General features: G+C 42.3%; 1 protein-coding gene across 1 annotated transcript in view; it reads right to left on the reverse strand.

The window, feature by feature from the left end:
- Positions 1–6,494: 6,494 nt before the first annotated feature.
- Positions 6,495–17,486, reverse strand: part of NSMAF (neutral sphingomyelinase activation associated factor) — a 228,385-nt gene continuing 217,393 nt past the window's right edge. The window contains exons 29-31 of the mRNA XM_030214777.1: positions 16,820–16,922; positions 11,723–11,832; positions 6,495–7,130 (exon numbers count right to left, since the gene is read on the reverse strand). Coding sequence (XP_030070637.1) covers positions 7,036–7,130; positions 11,723–11,832; positions 16,820–16,922 — 308 coding nt within the window. The 3' untranslated portion in view covers positions 6,495–7,035. The remainder of the gene's footprint in view (positions 7,131–11,722; positions 11,833–16,819; positions 16,923–17,486) is intronic.

The following is a 17,486-nucleotide window of genomic DNA, read 5'->3' on the forward strand; positions in this document are numbered from 1 at the left end:
TGATGTGAACTGTTCTTTTCCTTTCTTCTTGTATATATTTCAATGGGAAAAATTCTAAATAATAATAATAAACTGTATTTATTTCAATAATACTTGTACAGACCTGAATCTGGGGTATCCACTCTAGTCCACCAGTAATGCAGGATTGTGATAACTGCATTGGGGTTTAAGCTTTAAGTTTACATAGTTAATCCTAATTTCAAGGCAGTGCAACAACCATCCAGCACTATTGCCCTTCTTCTTAGCACAAATTGGTGATCTATGTCAGTACACGTTGCCCAGCATATGCTAAGTAAAGGTAGGCTGCGCGTTTGTTCAGTGGAGTATATTATTCCTTATTTAAGGTGCCAACTAGATCCAGATATGTAGACAGGGATGATCCAGTCTTGAGTTTACCCCATTGCATGCAAGGACTTGCAATTCTGACTTCACTGCATTCCCTAAGAAAAGCAAGACTACAAGTCCCAGCATGCACTGGAGTAATCCCAGGACTGGATCAACCCTGTCCTGTGAATCTGAATCCAGTTGGCAGTCTTATCCTTATTGGCAGTGCAGCTCTACTACAGCAAAAACACAACTTTGGTTTTCATCACTACAAGTAGACTCCGCCCTCGCTTGAGGATACTCCAGGCAACTGGTTAATACTGCTTGTTCCTCTAAAACATAGATAATGATTTTGGCAAAGTATTGCAAAGATGGTCCTAAATTTCAACATTTAAGACCTAGACCAATGCCTAATGTTCTTTGTCTGCAAGTGGAAATCTTGCAGATGCTCAATATCTATTCAGCTCGAAAATTTGACAAAATAACACTGCTTTTTAAAACATTTGTACTGGCTCCCAATAGAAGCCAGGGTAAATTTAAATTGTGTATGAAAGCATTTAAGAGTATACATGAAGTTGTACCATCTTATATGATTGATCTTATTTAACTTACTTTAAGAGACAATAGATAATCATTATCGTAATCAGATGAAACTCAATTTTCCGGCAGTAAACAAGATTAAATCCTATAAATCTGCTACATCTTTTTTTCTATCAGGCAGTTATGGTCTGGAATTCCCTTCCTTCAATTAGAATGTTAAACAAATATCAGTTATTTAGAAAGGCAGTGAAAATGACCTTTTCTGCAAACATCTGTTGACTAAATTATGATATATTGTGATTTAAGTGTGAAACTTGTTTATTTTTGTTTTAACTGTAATTCCTGGATTGCCCCAGTCTCCTTTATTGTAAACTGCATTGAACTGAATAGGTTACCTTCACTCTATAAGCACTGAGATGTTATGTTAACTATTTCTTTGAGGTTTGATACTCTTGTAGCTTATTACTTCTAGAATTCTGCTTCTTCATGGAAGTGGTGTGGCCAACCAAAATCTGTTTTAAATTGCATTTTATGCTGTGGGTCTCATGTCTAGAATGCAAGATTCTTTCTGTCTGGGATGTTCTTTTCAAAAGACAAGGGAGGACCACATATAAAAATAAATGAACAAATAGCACATGACTTGAAAATGGCAGAGAGCTCCCCTTTATCTGAAACAGCTCTCACACCATCTGAGCTGGATGATGCATTACAGGGGAAGGTTACCTATGCATTTCATTTTTTTCAGTATGCGCCAAACCTGTATTCTGCCTGTTGCAATGATTAGCAAAATTGCCATGATCATTTCTCTGCATAGGATGAAGGAACTGGAGCCCCCCTGCTTATTGATGTAAAATGTTGTTGATTGTTGGTGCATGTGAGGATAGTCTCTGACGGTTCGGACATAGAAAATCACTCATAATTCTAGTAGATTCATGGTTAGTGTTTTCTCCTTTTCTGATCACTATCCTTGGGTGCACAGATGCTGTAGGTACACCCTCATCCAAAAGTGGAAGCAATCATGGTGAGCATATGGTGGTGCTGTGATTTGCTGAATGGGCAGCTTGTTTGCAGATATAGGGGCTTTTGTCACCATTTGACAGAAGTGAGAATGCTTTAGTATGAGGGTGCTTTTCCCGAAGAGTGGTTGGTTGTGTTGGTTCCATTAGAAATTCAGGTGTCACTGTAGTGGTCTCATGAACAGTCTTGCAAGTGGGACAAGATGGACTGAAGTTGTCATGTACTGTAGGATCTTTAGCACCTGGTAGACAGTGGTGATGGTTTCTGAGAGGCACTGCAACAGTGAATTTATGGTGTGTTGTCTGTGCCTTTGAAGAAATACTTTCTCCTTCTTCATATTGATCTCTATACCTGTGAAGAGGATAGTTTATATGGAGGTCATTGTATATTTTCTCTTGTTGAGGAATCCTAGATCGCTGAATATGTACATGGTGATCTGAAGGATTTCTTGAACATCTTGAGATATTTGAGCTGATATGAGCCAGTTGGGAAGATAAAAAGACTCTGTTTGCAGAGATAAGCCTCAATTGCTAGCCATTTTGTGAACACTTAGAAAAGTGGCAATACATCAAAGGGTTGCACCCTGTATCAATAATGGTGATTGAAGAAGGTGAATCATAAGGTACTTTCATAAGCTGGAGGTAGATTGGGATACGACTATACATGCCTTACAGGTCTAGAAAGGCCAACCAATTTTTGCATCTGATGAGTGGTAGAATGGTTGCTAAGAAATTCAGTTTGAATTTTTCCTTCTTTACAAAGTGGTTGAACTCTCTCAAGTCTAGTGTGGAATGAATGCCTTATGACTTCTTGAGAATGAGGAAGCACTTGCAGTAAAATCCTTGCCCCTGTTTTGGGAGAGGAGCCTCTGCGATTGCTCTTACAGTTAAGTGATTACATTTCTGTGCCTAGGATATCAAAATGCAGTGGACAGCTTAGGGAAAGGGGCCTGCCAGGTGATGGGGTGAGAAGTTGATTTTGTAATCTATGTGAATAATCTTTATCATCCATTAGTCCCTTGTAATAGACTGCTAGGCCTGTCTACATATCACACTGAATGGCTTCTGATCTTAAAAAAAAAAATTATTTTAGAGATTAGGAATCTTAAGTAAACACCTAATGCAGGTTTTAAATTAAAACTTAATTTAAGGAACAAAGTTACTGCCCCTTTTGTTAACGAAATTAACCATATTTAATTGATAATTAGATTCAGCTAATTAAACACAGCCAGGCTTGATTTCAGCCAGCTCTGTTGAATCTAATTTTCATTGTATATTGAACCTTACCATGAGAGTGGTCACCATAAATTATGTGTATTTGAAACATTTTTCATATTGTTTCAAATCTTTTTAGCCAAAAAGAACAGGGGGAAAAAAACAAACAAAAGGTTTTTGTTTTTTTGTATGGGTCAGAGTATGTATACTCTGGAAACAGTGAAAATTGTTAATGACATTGCATTTCCCCCCCCCCCCCCCCCCCCACCTGAAAATTAAAAAAATAAATAAAACAATCAGCTGAAGGTGCATCTTTTCTCACAGATTTTTCCCATCCATGCATAGTTTTATAGCTGATTTGAGTCAGCTGAGCGTTATACTGATTATGTTTTATTTTAAAGTAATCCACTGAGGATTCCATTGGACTAGAAGTAAAATAAATAAATTCCTACAAATGATATGGTAAACTAAACTGTACAACCCTTGTAGGAATTCCAAAGGATTGATGGCATATAACTCTCCCATCTTATTTCTTAGGCTTCTGGCATTCACATATAGACATTTCAAACTATGTTTGTTGTTCCTATTTACATCATGCTGTGTACTTGACAGTATTAATTTGCAATCTTGTATCTGATTTTTTAAGTACACCTGATCTACTATGGTCTCTTTTGCAACCTTACTATCAGGATACCCTATCTTCCCTGTTTTGGCGATATCTTTCTCATTCTGAACCATGCACTTTTGAGCGACTGCTGGCCTTCCCCCTGTTTCTAGTTTAAAAGCTGCTGTAGCTCCTTTTTAAAGGCTGATGCCAGCAGCCTGGTCACACCCTGGTTAAGGTGGTGCCCATCCTTCTAGAATAGGCTCCCCCTTCCCCAGAATGTTGCCCAGAATGTGGCCTAGTGGTTAAGGTGGTGGACTTTGGTCCTGGGGAACTGAGTTCAATTCCCACTTCAGGCACAAGCAGCTCCTTGTGACTCTGGGCAAGTCACTTAACCCTCCATTGCCCCATGTAAGCCGCATTGAGCCTGCCACGAGTGGGAAAAGCGTGGGGTACAAATGTAACTAAAATAAACCCTCCTCCCTGCACCATCATTTCATCCACGCATTGAGACGCCGGAGCTCTGCCTGTCTCTTGAGCCCTGTGCGTGGAACTGGTAGCACTTCAGAAAATGCTACCCTAGAGGTTCTGTATTTGATCTTTCTAACAAAGAGCCTAAATTTGACTTCCAGAACCTTCCTCCCATATTTTCCTATGTCATTGGTACCCACATGTACCAAGACAGCAGGCTCCTCCCCGTCAACTACCTAAAATCCTATCTAGATGGCATCACGCAGGATCAGGCACTCGGACTGCTGCAGCAAGCGAGGAATTCATGGTGAAGTGCAAGAAGGAAGACACGTAGTTACCCCATGGGGATGGTGCCTCCACTGGGCTCCAAACAGCAGACTAGCACAGGCTTGGTAGGTCCTGCTGCCATATTTGGAGGCATGAGATTGCTGGAGGAATCGGAGCTCCTAATGTTTTGGAAACAATGCTCAGCCCCAAACATTGCAAAATACCTTCCATACCCGCATGTGAAACAAAGATAGCTGCAGTGGTATCTATGATGGATACTGAAGGAGTTGCCACTGCAACCGGAGATGATGGGATGCTGCAAACTGCCCTAGAGGTTGGTTTTAAGCCTCAAGAACACCCCCAGCACTGCAGGCAATATCCCTTTCGATGACACTGAGTGTCTTTACTTTCTGCTGAAGGTGAAAGGCTGGGAGAGAAAACCTGGCACGTGAGTATTATGAGGGGGAAAACAGAAGCCTGAAAAAGTGACCTCAGGAGGATTGAGGGTTGCTTTAGGTGATATGGAGTATTTCTTGCTGAGGTGCCAAAAAACAAACAGGAAACCATCCTCTACAAAAGTCCAAGGGAAACAACAGAGGAGTACAAGATGACAGAATGACTTTCAAACATAATATTCAAAAGATCATTATTGAAGGCACCAGAATGACCCAACACGGGTCCGTGTTTCAGTGGATGCAGCCGCCTGCTTCAGGGCCACAAAAACACTTTCTATGGGATGCAGTACTGGGTGTGGAAACTGATGCAACTCATAGTGTGTTGGTTTTACTCTGAGGTTTACACTCTATTCTACTGTCCGCTTTGTTGGCTTGCTGACTTCATTCCCACATCCCATTTCTGTCAATTATTTTGGTTTCTTTTTTACTTGTATTTCTCTTTATCTGATCTCATGATGGATGGTATTTTAATCATCTCTTCTTCTCCCTCCCTTCCTTCTCTCACACAAACACTTCCCACCTTCTTGGCAAAACATTATCTAGTCCCAGCTCTCTCATATGTATGAACCTCGTTGCCGCCCCCCCCCCCCCCCCATTGTCACACTCTGCTTACCTGCTCCTCCATCGCACACACCCACTAACCTCTTCCTTCTTTCATCTCTATCCCTCCTTCAAGTCTTCCTCCATTATATCTACCACCACTTCATCATCTTTCTTCCACCTCTCCCATTTCCTTCATTCCTCATCTCTTTTCCTTCACCACCCTCTTTCCTTCCCTCTCTGCCTTATCCTCCACCACTCCAGACCTCACTCAAGCTCTTTTCAACAGTGTGTGAGACATGGGGTATCTGAACCGATGCAGCACAGTCTGTCTCTCCATCTCCTTTATTTTCTTTCAAAGGAGGGGTGGCCTAATGGTTAGTGCAGTGGGCTTTGATCCTGGCAACTTGGATTCCCACTGCAGCTTCTTGTGACCTTTGGCAAGTCACTTAGCACTCCATTGCCCCAGCTACCAAAACTTAGATTGTGATCCCTCTAGGGACAGAGAAAGTACCTGCATATAATGTGTACAGCATTGCATATGTTTAGTAGTGCTATAGAAATGATTAATAGTAGGCGTAAGGGGATAGGACTTGATCTACCGCCTTTCTGTAGTTACAATCAAAGCAGTTTACATATTATATACAGGTACTTATTTTGTACCTGGGTCAATGGAGGGTTAAGTGCCCAGAGTCACAAGGAGCTGCAGGGGAAATGAAACCCAGTTCCCCAAGATCAAAGTCCACTGCACTAACCACTAAATGGGCTTCAGTGATAGGTAGCACTTCAACATTTTAAACACTCCATGGCCCTCGTTACTACTTTTGCCCCATGCAGCTTTTGGGGGTCAGGAGGTGCAAGTTGATTTGTCTGCCCTGGGCTGCTGCAGTAACTCTTCCCCTGACATCACTGCCTGAGCACTAGGATTGGCCATGATTTAGGCTGGGGACTGCAGCATAATAGTAGCAAGTTATTGGAAAAAAAAAAAAAAAGCCTTGTTTTGAAGTAGTAAGACAGAGTCAACCAAACAGACACTACTTATAAACAATAAACTACAAAACAAGTATTTTAATGTACAGTATAATAATAATATAGCAAGAGCTTAAAAAGTTGACCAAAAAAACTTCCTATCTGGTCAAGTCATTGGACAAGGGGCGGATGATTTTCAAAAGCAATTCACCCAGACCATAAGGGCTGTCTGAAAATTGCCCTTCCTTAACCCAGCTAAAAGAACATGCAGGATACTACAGAGCACCTACTTTTAACCCAGTTAAGGGAATGCATTCCTCGTGGCATGATCTGGGCTGCATTAAGATATAGCACATGCACATTTCAAAATGTAACGCACATGTCACTTCCCAGTCAGATTCAGTCAGCATTCAAGGGAACTGCAAAATGTGTTGGCCAGTTTTCCTCATAGGCAGTTTTCAAAGGGAATACAGACACGGGTACAAACTACCCATGGGGCTGGCACCTGGGTGGGTGCTTTGAAAATTGCCCCCATAATTCATTAAAAGAAATTTGATTTAAAATAGAGTAAAACTAGATGGTTTTCACTTAAATACTGAAGTGCAGGAGTGGCAGGAATAAGACGGCAAGGCACTTAGTATAGCAGTTTCCAAAACAGGATCTGTCTGTCTTCTCCTCCTGTGATGATGCTGCTGCACTGTTCATTCATCCACATGCATGTCACTGCACCTGGAAGAAATGAGAATTATGAAATACATAGCATATTCACATTGCGCTACCTTCTAAAGGAGTGTTTCCACTTTAGTGACTTCTATGAAATTGTTTGTTAGGAGTCATTCTTGACAGTGTCATTTGAACCTTATGATATTTTGGTGTATGAGGCATCTTAGTCGAGTGAGAAATTATTTTGAGCAGGACAAATTTAAGGTAATAGTCCAAATGTTAATTGCCAGTCACTTAGACTATTGCAATTTGCTGTATGCACGTTGTTCACAGAGTATCATGAAAAAATTACAAACATTACAGCCTTGAGAGCGATATATTCTCCCAGAGAATGTGGAAAAAAATAAAACACCTTCGATAATTAAAGAGCATTGGTTGCCAGTTCAGGCTCGTTGCCATTATAGAAGTCTGTTATTACGGATTTAAAAGTTTATATGGTCAGGCTCCACAACACATGGTTTTTCTTGTATCTTTACTATCTACTAATAGGGCATCTAGATCCAGAGATCCAATTAAATTATGTTTTTCATTAGTTAAAGGGGTTAAATATAAAGCAAATCTATTTACTTGTGGGAGGTATTCTCCGAGGACAGCAGGCCACTTGTTCTCACATGTGGGTGATATCATCCCCGGTACCTGGTGTGGAAACGCTGCTCAGCATACTGTTTCTTTAAAAGCTCAAGGCAGCGCTCCCACTGCGCATGCATGGGTGTCTTCCCGCCAGACTCGCAAGCACAGGAACAATTAATACAATAATATAACTAAAGGAGACAACTCCAAGGGGAAGTGGGAGGGTATGTGAGAATAAGTGGCCCTCTGTCCTGTGAGGCAGGTGGTAAGAGTCACGGCTGGTGCAAGCACCCTTGATGCCAATGAACTCTGCTGTAAAGGCTCCTCCTTCAAGGCCTATCAGAAAACCAACTGGATGGTATCAATGTGTTTTTTGATGAGGTCCCCAAATAGATTTGTCTCCCCGGCAAGGTATATCCACTAGCCTCTCCTGGTCAGACGTACAGCCATCAGAGTCTGCGCATACCCACACCTAAAGCAGAGAGTCTGAATGCAATGTCAAAAGTATCATACACCCCTTGCCAAATATTTTTGACACTTCTACTTCTTGGCCACCTGGCAAAACTCAGCAGCCTGCTCCTGTGGGAGAGTGTCTGCAAAGTCTAGTACACTGAAGACTAAGGACTGCAAGTAAATGCTCATGTAGAGCTGGTAGTCTTGGATGCAGAAGACTAGCCTTGAGGCCTGATAAAAACTTTCCTCTCAAAGGAATCTAGGGTCCGAGCCTCTCGGCCTGGGGGCACTGAGGCATGAGACTTGGAATGCCTAGCTCTTTTGAGAGCGGATTCAACCGCCAACGAATGGTGTGGCCAACGAATCCGGGAGCCTTCTGGATCTGCTACATGGAATCAACTTCTTTGGTGCAACCCGCACAGAGAGAGGGGTCTCCCAATTCTTCATTTGTGCATCCCGGAGAATCCTGTGCAGCAGAACTGTCACAGTATCTCTGGGTGGAGAATCAAACTCTAGGACCTGAAATAACTCAGCCCGAGGTTTGTCCTCCGTTACCAATTTAAAGGGAACAGCCTTTGCCATTTCCTGAATAAAACAGGTAAAAAAAGAGAGGAGGTCATGTGGAGACTTCATTCTTTCATCAGGTGCAAAGGGATCTGAGGGTATGCTACAAGACCCCTCCTCAGAAAGGTAGTCTAGCTCTTCCTCAGACTCCCATGACTGGTCCATATCAGATTCAGCAAAAATGTCTTGAAGAGACTGCTGAGGCTGCCCGTCTTGGTTGGCTGGAGATATGTCCAGGCCTTGGGGTCAGGCGCCTGCTCATGTTTCAACCTCAAGGGAGCTTCCTTCCCCCATGTCAAGCAGTAGCGTGCAGGGGGAGGCACCAACACCAATGTCTCTCTATGCATTGAGGTTGAAGACTGCTCCACCTGGGGTGTCATGTACCTCGAGGTTGGAGTGACTGAATACTGGGGCTGGTGCAAATCTCCTTGATGCCTGAGCACTGGGGAGCTGCAACAATCCTGCCAACTCCGCTCTCAGCATGGGCTGGAACTGGTCATAAGAGGACAGGCATCGGTAAGACCGGGGCCGGTGTGAAGACAGCCTGCTGAGTTGTTGGTACTATATTGGAGCAGGGTCCTGGCTGTATGGGTGCTGAGGCAAAAGCATCAGAATTACAGAGGGGGCACAGTTCTCTTGGCGCCCACGCTTCTTGGGTGCCAGCAATGCCAATGCCCTGGAGCTCCTGGCATCATGCATCAAAGGGGACCAATGCTGATGCTTCTTGGCCTTCACCTGACGCTTGGCATCACTGTCCTTCAGTGCCGACGAGGACAACGTTGAATCCACTTGTGTCCACGGTGTCGGGTCAGAGGCAGATTGGGTACCAATAGCAAGCCCCTGGACCAATGTCAAGGGAGGTGGAGACCTCCTCAATGCCAGTGCACCCCCAGTGTTGGACAAAGCCCTGGCAGCCATTGGGGTCTCCAGCCCCTCTACCTCCCTCCCCCCCACCAAGCATTCCTGAGATGAACCTGGTGCCCCAGTGGGCCACGGTCAATCCCCCCCTACCCACCCAACTGGTGGTCTAGCAGCCTTTCCCCACCCCCTACCTTGTTGGAGGAGGGAGGTGGCCTCCCTTCTCTTCCTTCGGCGTCGCCTGCAAAATGGCAGGGCACACCATATAAGGGAGAAACTTATATGGTGTGAAGCCCCCACCCAGCGCATCCCGGGATGCACTGGGCAGGGCTGGACACCACCATTTTGCAGGCGGCGCTGATGGAAGAGGAGGGAAGCCACCCCCCTCCTCCAACTTAAGGTGGGGGGGGGGGAAGAGCCCCTAGACCACCAGGTGGGTAGGGGGAGGGATTGACCGCAGCCCACTGGGCCACCAGCGACATTTCAAGAATGCTGAGGGGGGTTGTTGGGGGGGGGGGGTCGCCCACAGGGGACATTTGAGGGAAACTGGACTACAGCCCCCTTTTCGCCTGGCTCGGGGTGGGGGTAGCTGGAGTCTGGTGGTCCCATGGACCTCCAGCCCCTATGTTTGACAGGTCTGGGCTTTTGACAGCCCAGACCTGTCAAACAAGTGCGGGAAGATTGTGCCCGAGCGCATGGTGAGGCACAATCCTCCCTCACTTCTACCCCATGATCAGAGAGAGTTGTGTACTTAAATTTGCATGCAATTATCTCTGATCATAGGTCCTGTAAAGCCCCGTGCTGTTCCAGCGCTATTTTTAGAGCGCTGTTTGGAACAGCATGGGGCTTTTGAGCATCTGCCTGTTAGAGCTTAGCTCCAAGTCTCCATTGATCTTTACCAGCAGGGGTAAAGGAACCTCTGCTGGCACACGTAACTCAGCACATGAAACTCAGGGATAATGAGGACCTCTCCCACTTATGCCACCAACCATCCCTGGCCTCTTGTATTTCAGCAGGTAGAACCTGGAATTCCCGCCTGCCACAGTACTCCTCTCTACGCTCTTGTGGAAGCAAGACTTAGCCTTCCAACCATCATGCTTCTGCTGGTGTCACCAGCTCCTGTTCGTCTCCTGTTTCTCTCTCTATACACACAATCTTTGCACCTGCAGAGATGTATAATTGCTGCAGCTTCTGAAGGTGAATCCCTTAACCTCTACCTATAATGTGCCTCACCAAAGATTAATAAAAAAGTGTTATATAGTAAAGAAAACAGGAACGTGTCTGAGTAAGTTGGTGCTCTGTTGTGCGTGTGTGTGACAGTTTTGAGTTCTTGTAAGGTCTAGGATGATGTTTTTTTTTAATGGGTTATAGCTCAAAATAAGAAAGAGATCAAAGTTTCCCCTCAATTTTAAGTAGAGGAGTGTGGTAGCCGTGTTAGTCCACTCTTAAGGTTATCAATAGAAATCAAACAAAATAAAACATGGAAAAGAAAATAAGATGATACCTTTTTTATTGGACATAGCTTCGAAAGCTAATCAAGAAATGTATTAAGTTAACACCCAACAGAAAGGACTTAACAAGGATCTGGGGTTCCTAGCCCATTATAAACCATAAAGCTGTATGTCTCTGTTGATCACCCTCCCCTCACCTATCCACACCCATCCTGTTAGAATATCAATGATATGCTTTGATGTCCCCATGCATACTTCCTACCCACCCCCCTCCTCCCACCTTGTCAGACTGTCATAGTAATGCTTGAATGTTTTCATTTATATACACTGTCAGCTAGCACATTTGCTTATTTCCGATCTGAGGAAGAAGGGCAACCTTCGAAAGCTAATCAAGAAATGTATTAAGTTATGTCCAATAAAAAAAGGTATCATCTTATTTTCTTTTCCATGTTTTATTTTGTTTGATTTCTATTGATACCCTCAATTTTAGTACTGGTGGTTGCATTAAAGTTTTAAATGCCTTGCCCCTAAAGCCTGCCCCTTGTATTCAGTTTTCTGTCCTGGAAATCCTTCACTGGATATTGTTTTTAAAAATTTAGACCTATTTACTGAAACACAGATCATTTCCTAAATTTCAATAAATAGCAGCCTGGAAAGCAGCAGGATAATATGTTCTCATTTTTATATTTACTTCCAATGTACCTGAGTGTCCTTGGATTCTTTCCATCACTTTACCAGCAACCAAGTCCCAGACCAGTAATTCACCTGATTGGCTTCCGGATAAAACTGTGTTTCCATCCCAACAGAAACACCTGCAATAAAAATTCAGCAGCAGCAAACATGTTTCACAGGAACTGACAGAACAGTATACTCAAACATAGCAATTCATTGTGATTTTAGTAAACATAATGTCCAATCAATCAGGAAGGTGAAGAAACAGCTGATCTACTAAGATGATCCAAAACACATTATTAAAAAAACAGTGTGGCAGGCACTTGAAAAACAGAAGAAGTAAACTGGTTTTTCTTTAAAGTAGTGCTTCTCGACCCAGTCGTTGGAGAACACCTAGTCAGTTAGTTTATCAGGATATCTACAAAGAATATGCATGAGAGATTTGCTTGGACTGCACCTTTTGTAAGCAAATCTCATGCATATTCCTTGTGGTTATCCTGAAAACCTGATTGGCTTGGTGTTCCCCAAGGACTCTGTTGCAAACAGGGAAAAAACAGCATCATTCTCAGTCTTGAACTGTGATTTTTTTTTTTTTTTTAGCCGATATCTATTAGTGTGCATAAAATGTTGAAACTTCTGTGATACCTTTAGCTGTCAGGAAAAAATGTGAAAAGGACAGAGATAAGTGGCAACCATCTAGTCTTGACTGAACTTCAACGTTTAAAGATGCTTTTTATTTATTTATGACATTTATATCCCACATTAGCTCAAAATAGACTCAAGTTCAATGTGGCTTACAAACAAATAAAGTGAATAAAACAATGTACAGAATATAACACAAATTACAATAACTTCAAGAAGCAAATTAATACATGTGCAGTAAGTAACCAGTGATTTAGACTATTTCAAGAACAAACAAATAAGTATGAGTGGATAGGTGAGAGCATAATTAGGCAGGACTAGATCGGAAACGAGATTAAGGGTATAGGTAAAATTCAAATAGAGTTCTATGTATTCAGAAAGGCCAGACTGAAGAAATGTGTTTTTAGAAGACTTCTAAAAGTTAGTTAATCATCTGTAAACCTGACTGATTTAGGAAAACAATTCCAAATTTTGGTGCCTTGATAGAAAAAATTAATAGAGTGAATTGTTTCATATATCATATTCTTACAGATATTCTCTAGATGATGAAACAGCATTATGAGGGGGTAATTCAATAAGATTATTCATGTATGATGGGGCTTGACCAAGCAGAATTTGGTGAATGAAAACGCATAATTTGGAAAATATTCTCTTTCTTATTGGTAACCAATGTAGCTCATATAAAAGAAGAGTGGCTTTGGCAAAGCAAGGAGATCTACATATAAGACTAGCAGCAACATTTTGAGCTGTTTGAAATTTTTTGAGAAGACCACCTTTAAGTCCAGCATAGATGGAATTGCAATAGTCAAATCTGGTGCGGACAAGAGATTGAACCAAAGTATGAAAGACAGATTTAGAGAAAAATGGCCTCAATCTCTTTAGCTTCCAAAGTGACTGAAGACACTCAAGGTCAACTTAGAGACTTGGTTTTCAAGGGTGAAGAAACGATCTATTGTGACTCCCAAGATTTTCATTGAGGACTCAAGGGAATAGGTTTTGTTCTTAATAGTAAAGTGTTTCCTTTTAATAAATCATTTGATTTTGCTTGTACTGATGAGCTGCTGTTTTTGTCAATTTACAGCATAACTGAGGCAAGATGCATCTGCTATTGTCTCCAGTTTACTGCTTTTCTGCAGATCTCAGCCTCACTTTTGTTCAGTTATGCTGTATACATCTTGGCATAATGATTTGTAATCAGCCTAGCTTAATGGGAATGGCAGAGAGAAGAATATGCTAGACATTAGGAAAAATCCAATTTTAAAAGTTGCTTCATTGTACTATTCATACTATAACTGCTACTTAATGACTTTCAAACAGCACAGATTAGAGGGCTTTCAAACAGCAAAATTAACTAGATTCCTTTAAAATGGAGAGGAGGAGTGTCCTAATGGTTAGAGCACCAGTCTTGACATCCAGAGGTGGCCAGTTCAATTCCCACTGCTGCTCTCTGTGATCTTGGGCAAGTCACTTAACCCACCAATGCCTTGGGTACAAAATTAGATTGTGAGCCCAGGATCAAAGCCTGCTGATTAACCTTTAGGCTATTCCTCTTAGTGTTGCCATTAATGTGCAGCTATTAACAAAATTAGTGAGTGAGCCCTTATCACCACTCAATTTATAGGCAGTAAGGGCTCAGACGCTAATCAGTTAGCATGTGGTAATGTGGCTGCACTGATTCATGCTGCCACCCCTACTCTGTGCTGCCAAAAACACTCCCTTTGAAGAAAAATTCAGAAATATTTTTTAGTGCAAGATATGCATGTGCACATTGGGATTTTACTACAGGACATCTCAGTGTGTCTTGCAGTAAGCTGCAGTAAGCTCAAGCTAGCACTTACTGCACATTAGGAAGAGGACCCCTTAGATAAGGATCAGCACCGCAGTGCCCCAACTTAAAGGTTTATTAAAAGCACCTCTTATTCAGCCACTCAGGTCATTAAAAATCTAGTAGTACCTCCAGAATGAACTAAGGATCTAAACAAAAGGAAAGCCTAGAAGATTTTGTTGCGGGTGCAAATTCTGAGCTAGATAAAACTACCCATATCCCAGCCAACCTGGCAGGTAGTTTTCATCTGTGAGATTAGCAGTGATGAACCAAAGCAACTTGGAGAACTCTGTTTTGTTTACTGCCAAAGCAAAAATACCTGCACAAACTGGCATCTGCTTTTTGCACAAGCACTCTATTGGTATATTGGTTTCCCTGACCTAACTTTACCCCAAAATGCTGTCCAACCCCCACAGACAAAAGCAGGGGCATAGCCAGAATTCAGCAACGCGGCCGCTGGCTGATCTGCAAGGCTTTGTTCTGCAGGACGTCAGACTCACAGAAACAGAATGAAGCCTTGCGCCGGAAGAAGAGGACCTCGGTTGACGAGGGTTGGGGTCCCCCGCCAGCAAAGGTAGCCGACGGCAACGGCGGGGGAGGGTTGGCGGCAGGAGGGGGGGTCAAGAGGGTCGTCAGCAAAGGGGTCCAGGGCCAAATCTACGGGGACCCAGGCCCCCATATCTACACCACTGGATAGAAGGATGTGTGGAATGTGTGCTGGGCGACATACATGTACACATTTAACTGGATATAGGGTACGAAATCACAAAGCCTATTTCAGTGAGCAAAATAGAATTTTGTCCATGCAAAGGGTGATTATTGCTCTTCCTATTTTCAAAATATATTTTTTAATATACATTTTCATATTTCCCATACAGTTTTGTAACCATAACCATAGCTGTATGGCACAATATCTGTATAACTTTAAATGGACTAAATCAGTGTTTCTCAAGTCCGGCCCTGGCCCTGGATTACTCCTTGCCGGTCAGGTTTTCAGGATATCCACAATGAATATGCATGAAAGAGATTTGCATATAATGGACGCCTGGATTGCCCCCACTGTAATGGACAACCTTTGGTTGTTTAGGGGTCCTTTTACTAAGCCATGTAAGCGCTTACATGTGCCCAACACGTCAATTCCGAATTACCGTCTGGCTACCGCGTGGCACAGGTAGTAATTTCATTTTTGACGCTTGTCCGATACGCAAGTCAGAAAATATTTTTCTGGTACGCTGACGGTAATCGGCATTTGGACGCGCATTGACCACTATCGCCCGGTTAATGCATGAGACCTTACTAAGTCAATGGCTGGCGTTAAGGTCTCAGACCCAAAATGGATGAGCGTCAATCCTCACTTTGCTGTATGCCCATTTTTGGCACCCCCCAAAAGAAGGCATATTTTATAGGTGTGCTGAAAAATGATCCTGCATGTGGCCAAAACACGTGCCTACACTACCGCAGGTCATTTTTCAGCGCACCTTAGTAAAAGGACCCCTTAATGACTTAAATAGCCAAATGTTATCTGTTCTCTGGGCCACCATTTTGGATAGAACACACTCATGTGTTCAGCCCCTCCTGTTCACTGCATAAGTGTTTTTTAAAAATTGACCTGTACATGTTCACTAAATAAGATTTATCGGGACAGCAGCAACTGTTGGGTTGGAAGGTTTTTAACCTGTTCGTAACTGTAATTGCTTTAACTGTGTTTTATTGTACTGTTCACACCGTTTTGGGAATATGATTTACAAATATAAGGGACCCTTTTAATAAATGCAGTAAGTTTTTCCAGTTACTGAATTTTATTTATTTACGGCATTTGTATCCCACATTATCCCACCTCTTTGCAGGCTCAATGTGGCTTACAATTCGTCATGGATACTGGAAATAGCAGTGAAGATACATTTGGTTTACAGAGGGTTTTGTGTTACATGGTGGAGAAATACATGAAGGTATCAAAGCAGAAAGATATTATAAGACATTATAAGACAGTCTGGAAGTTTTAAAGATTATACAGTTACACATGTTAATTATACCGTTACACATGTTGATCTTTGTGATATATCTTGTCGAAGAGATAGGTTTTCAATAGTTTGTGGAAATTGGTCAGTTCATAGGCAGTTTTCAGGTTACATGGCAACGCGTTCCTGAGCTGCGTGCTCGTATAGGAAAAGGTAGATGCATGCATTGATTTGTATTTTAACAGCAAAAAGTAATGGGTAGTCCTTGTGTTGTGAAAATTGTTGGGGGCGGGCTTAGTATGTCCTCTGCTGTTACTGAACCGACCTGTCCTTTATTGTGTGTTAAGACTGTTTGCAATTAGCATGGATGCACTTAACGCCTCCTCTTGAGCACCATGTGCAAACTACAGGGTGCAGTCCATGCCCATTCTCCACTCATAACCTGTCCAGTTCCCACCCCCTAACACAGCTTGCAAGTAATGTGTGAATTAATGCATGTTGTCATTCCACTGCAATAACAGTTACCACCCTCAAACATAACAGAACATGCTAATTTGCTGGTTAACTGCTTAATCACAGTTTAAAAAAGAGCTCTTGATTAAGTAAATAAACAAACTAGGCCACATTGTGCAAGGACAAGTTCATATACATGGAGAATGTAGTTAAATACTGTGAAACTCTTTTTCAGCAGTGTTCCAGTACCTTTGTGGTTGTCCTGATGGTATGGATGAGATGAGCATTCCTGTTTGTACATCAGTCACTTTAAGGCAGCCATCATCTCCTGTGCTGAGGATATGTCTGCTGTCTGCACAAAAGAATGTTTAGGTTTTTTTTTTTTTTAATCTTAGTATCGAAAAAAAACATTACCACATGCCTTCAATTTGGAGACAGTCCATCAAATTCCTTTCTCTTATTGAGAGCAAATGTTGCAGAATAATGTATAAAAAATGTAATTTGTGTGTGCTTTTCATCCAAAACCACAAAGAGTACAAGGAGCCTTCATGAGTGGGGGTGTCAACTCAAATTTTTATTAATCAGACCCAACACGGTCCATGTTTCAGCAAAACCGCCTGCGTCAGGGGTGTAGCAGTTGATACAAACTCCTAGTGATCAGCAAATAGGAAATGAAGTCTTGCCAAATCTTTGAAACAAAAAGACGCAAATGAGCTGCACAGGTGTTCATGTGATGGTACAGAGAAACTGTCCGCTCATTTCTGTCTCTATCACACCTATATATATTTTAATATAAATATATATTTATATATGTACACACACACACACACACACTTTATTCACTCACAAAAATAACCTTACTTACAAATACGTTACAATAAAAAGTTAGGGTTTGTGGTACTTTGGGCAGAGTTTA

Source organism: Microcaecilia unicolor, chromosome 1 (genome assembly GCF_901765095.1).
Source record: "Microcaecilia unicolor chromosome 1, aMicUni1.1, whole genome shotgun sequence".
Classification (NCBI taxonomy): domain Eukaryota; kingdom Metazoa; phylum Chordata; class Amphibia; order Gymnophiona; family Siphonopidae; genus Microcaecilia; species Microcaecilia unicolor.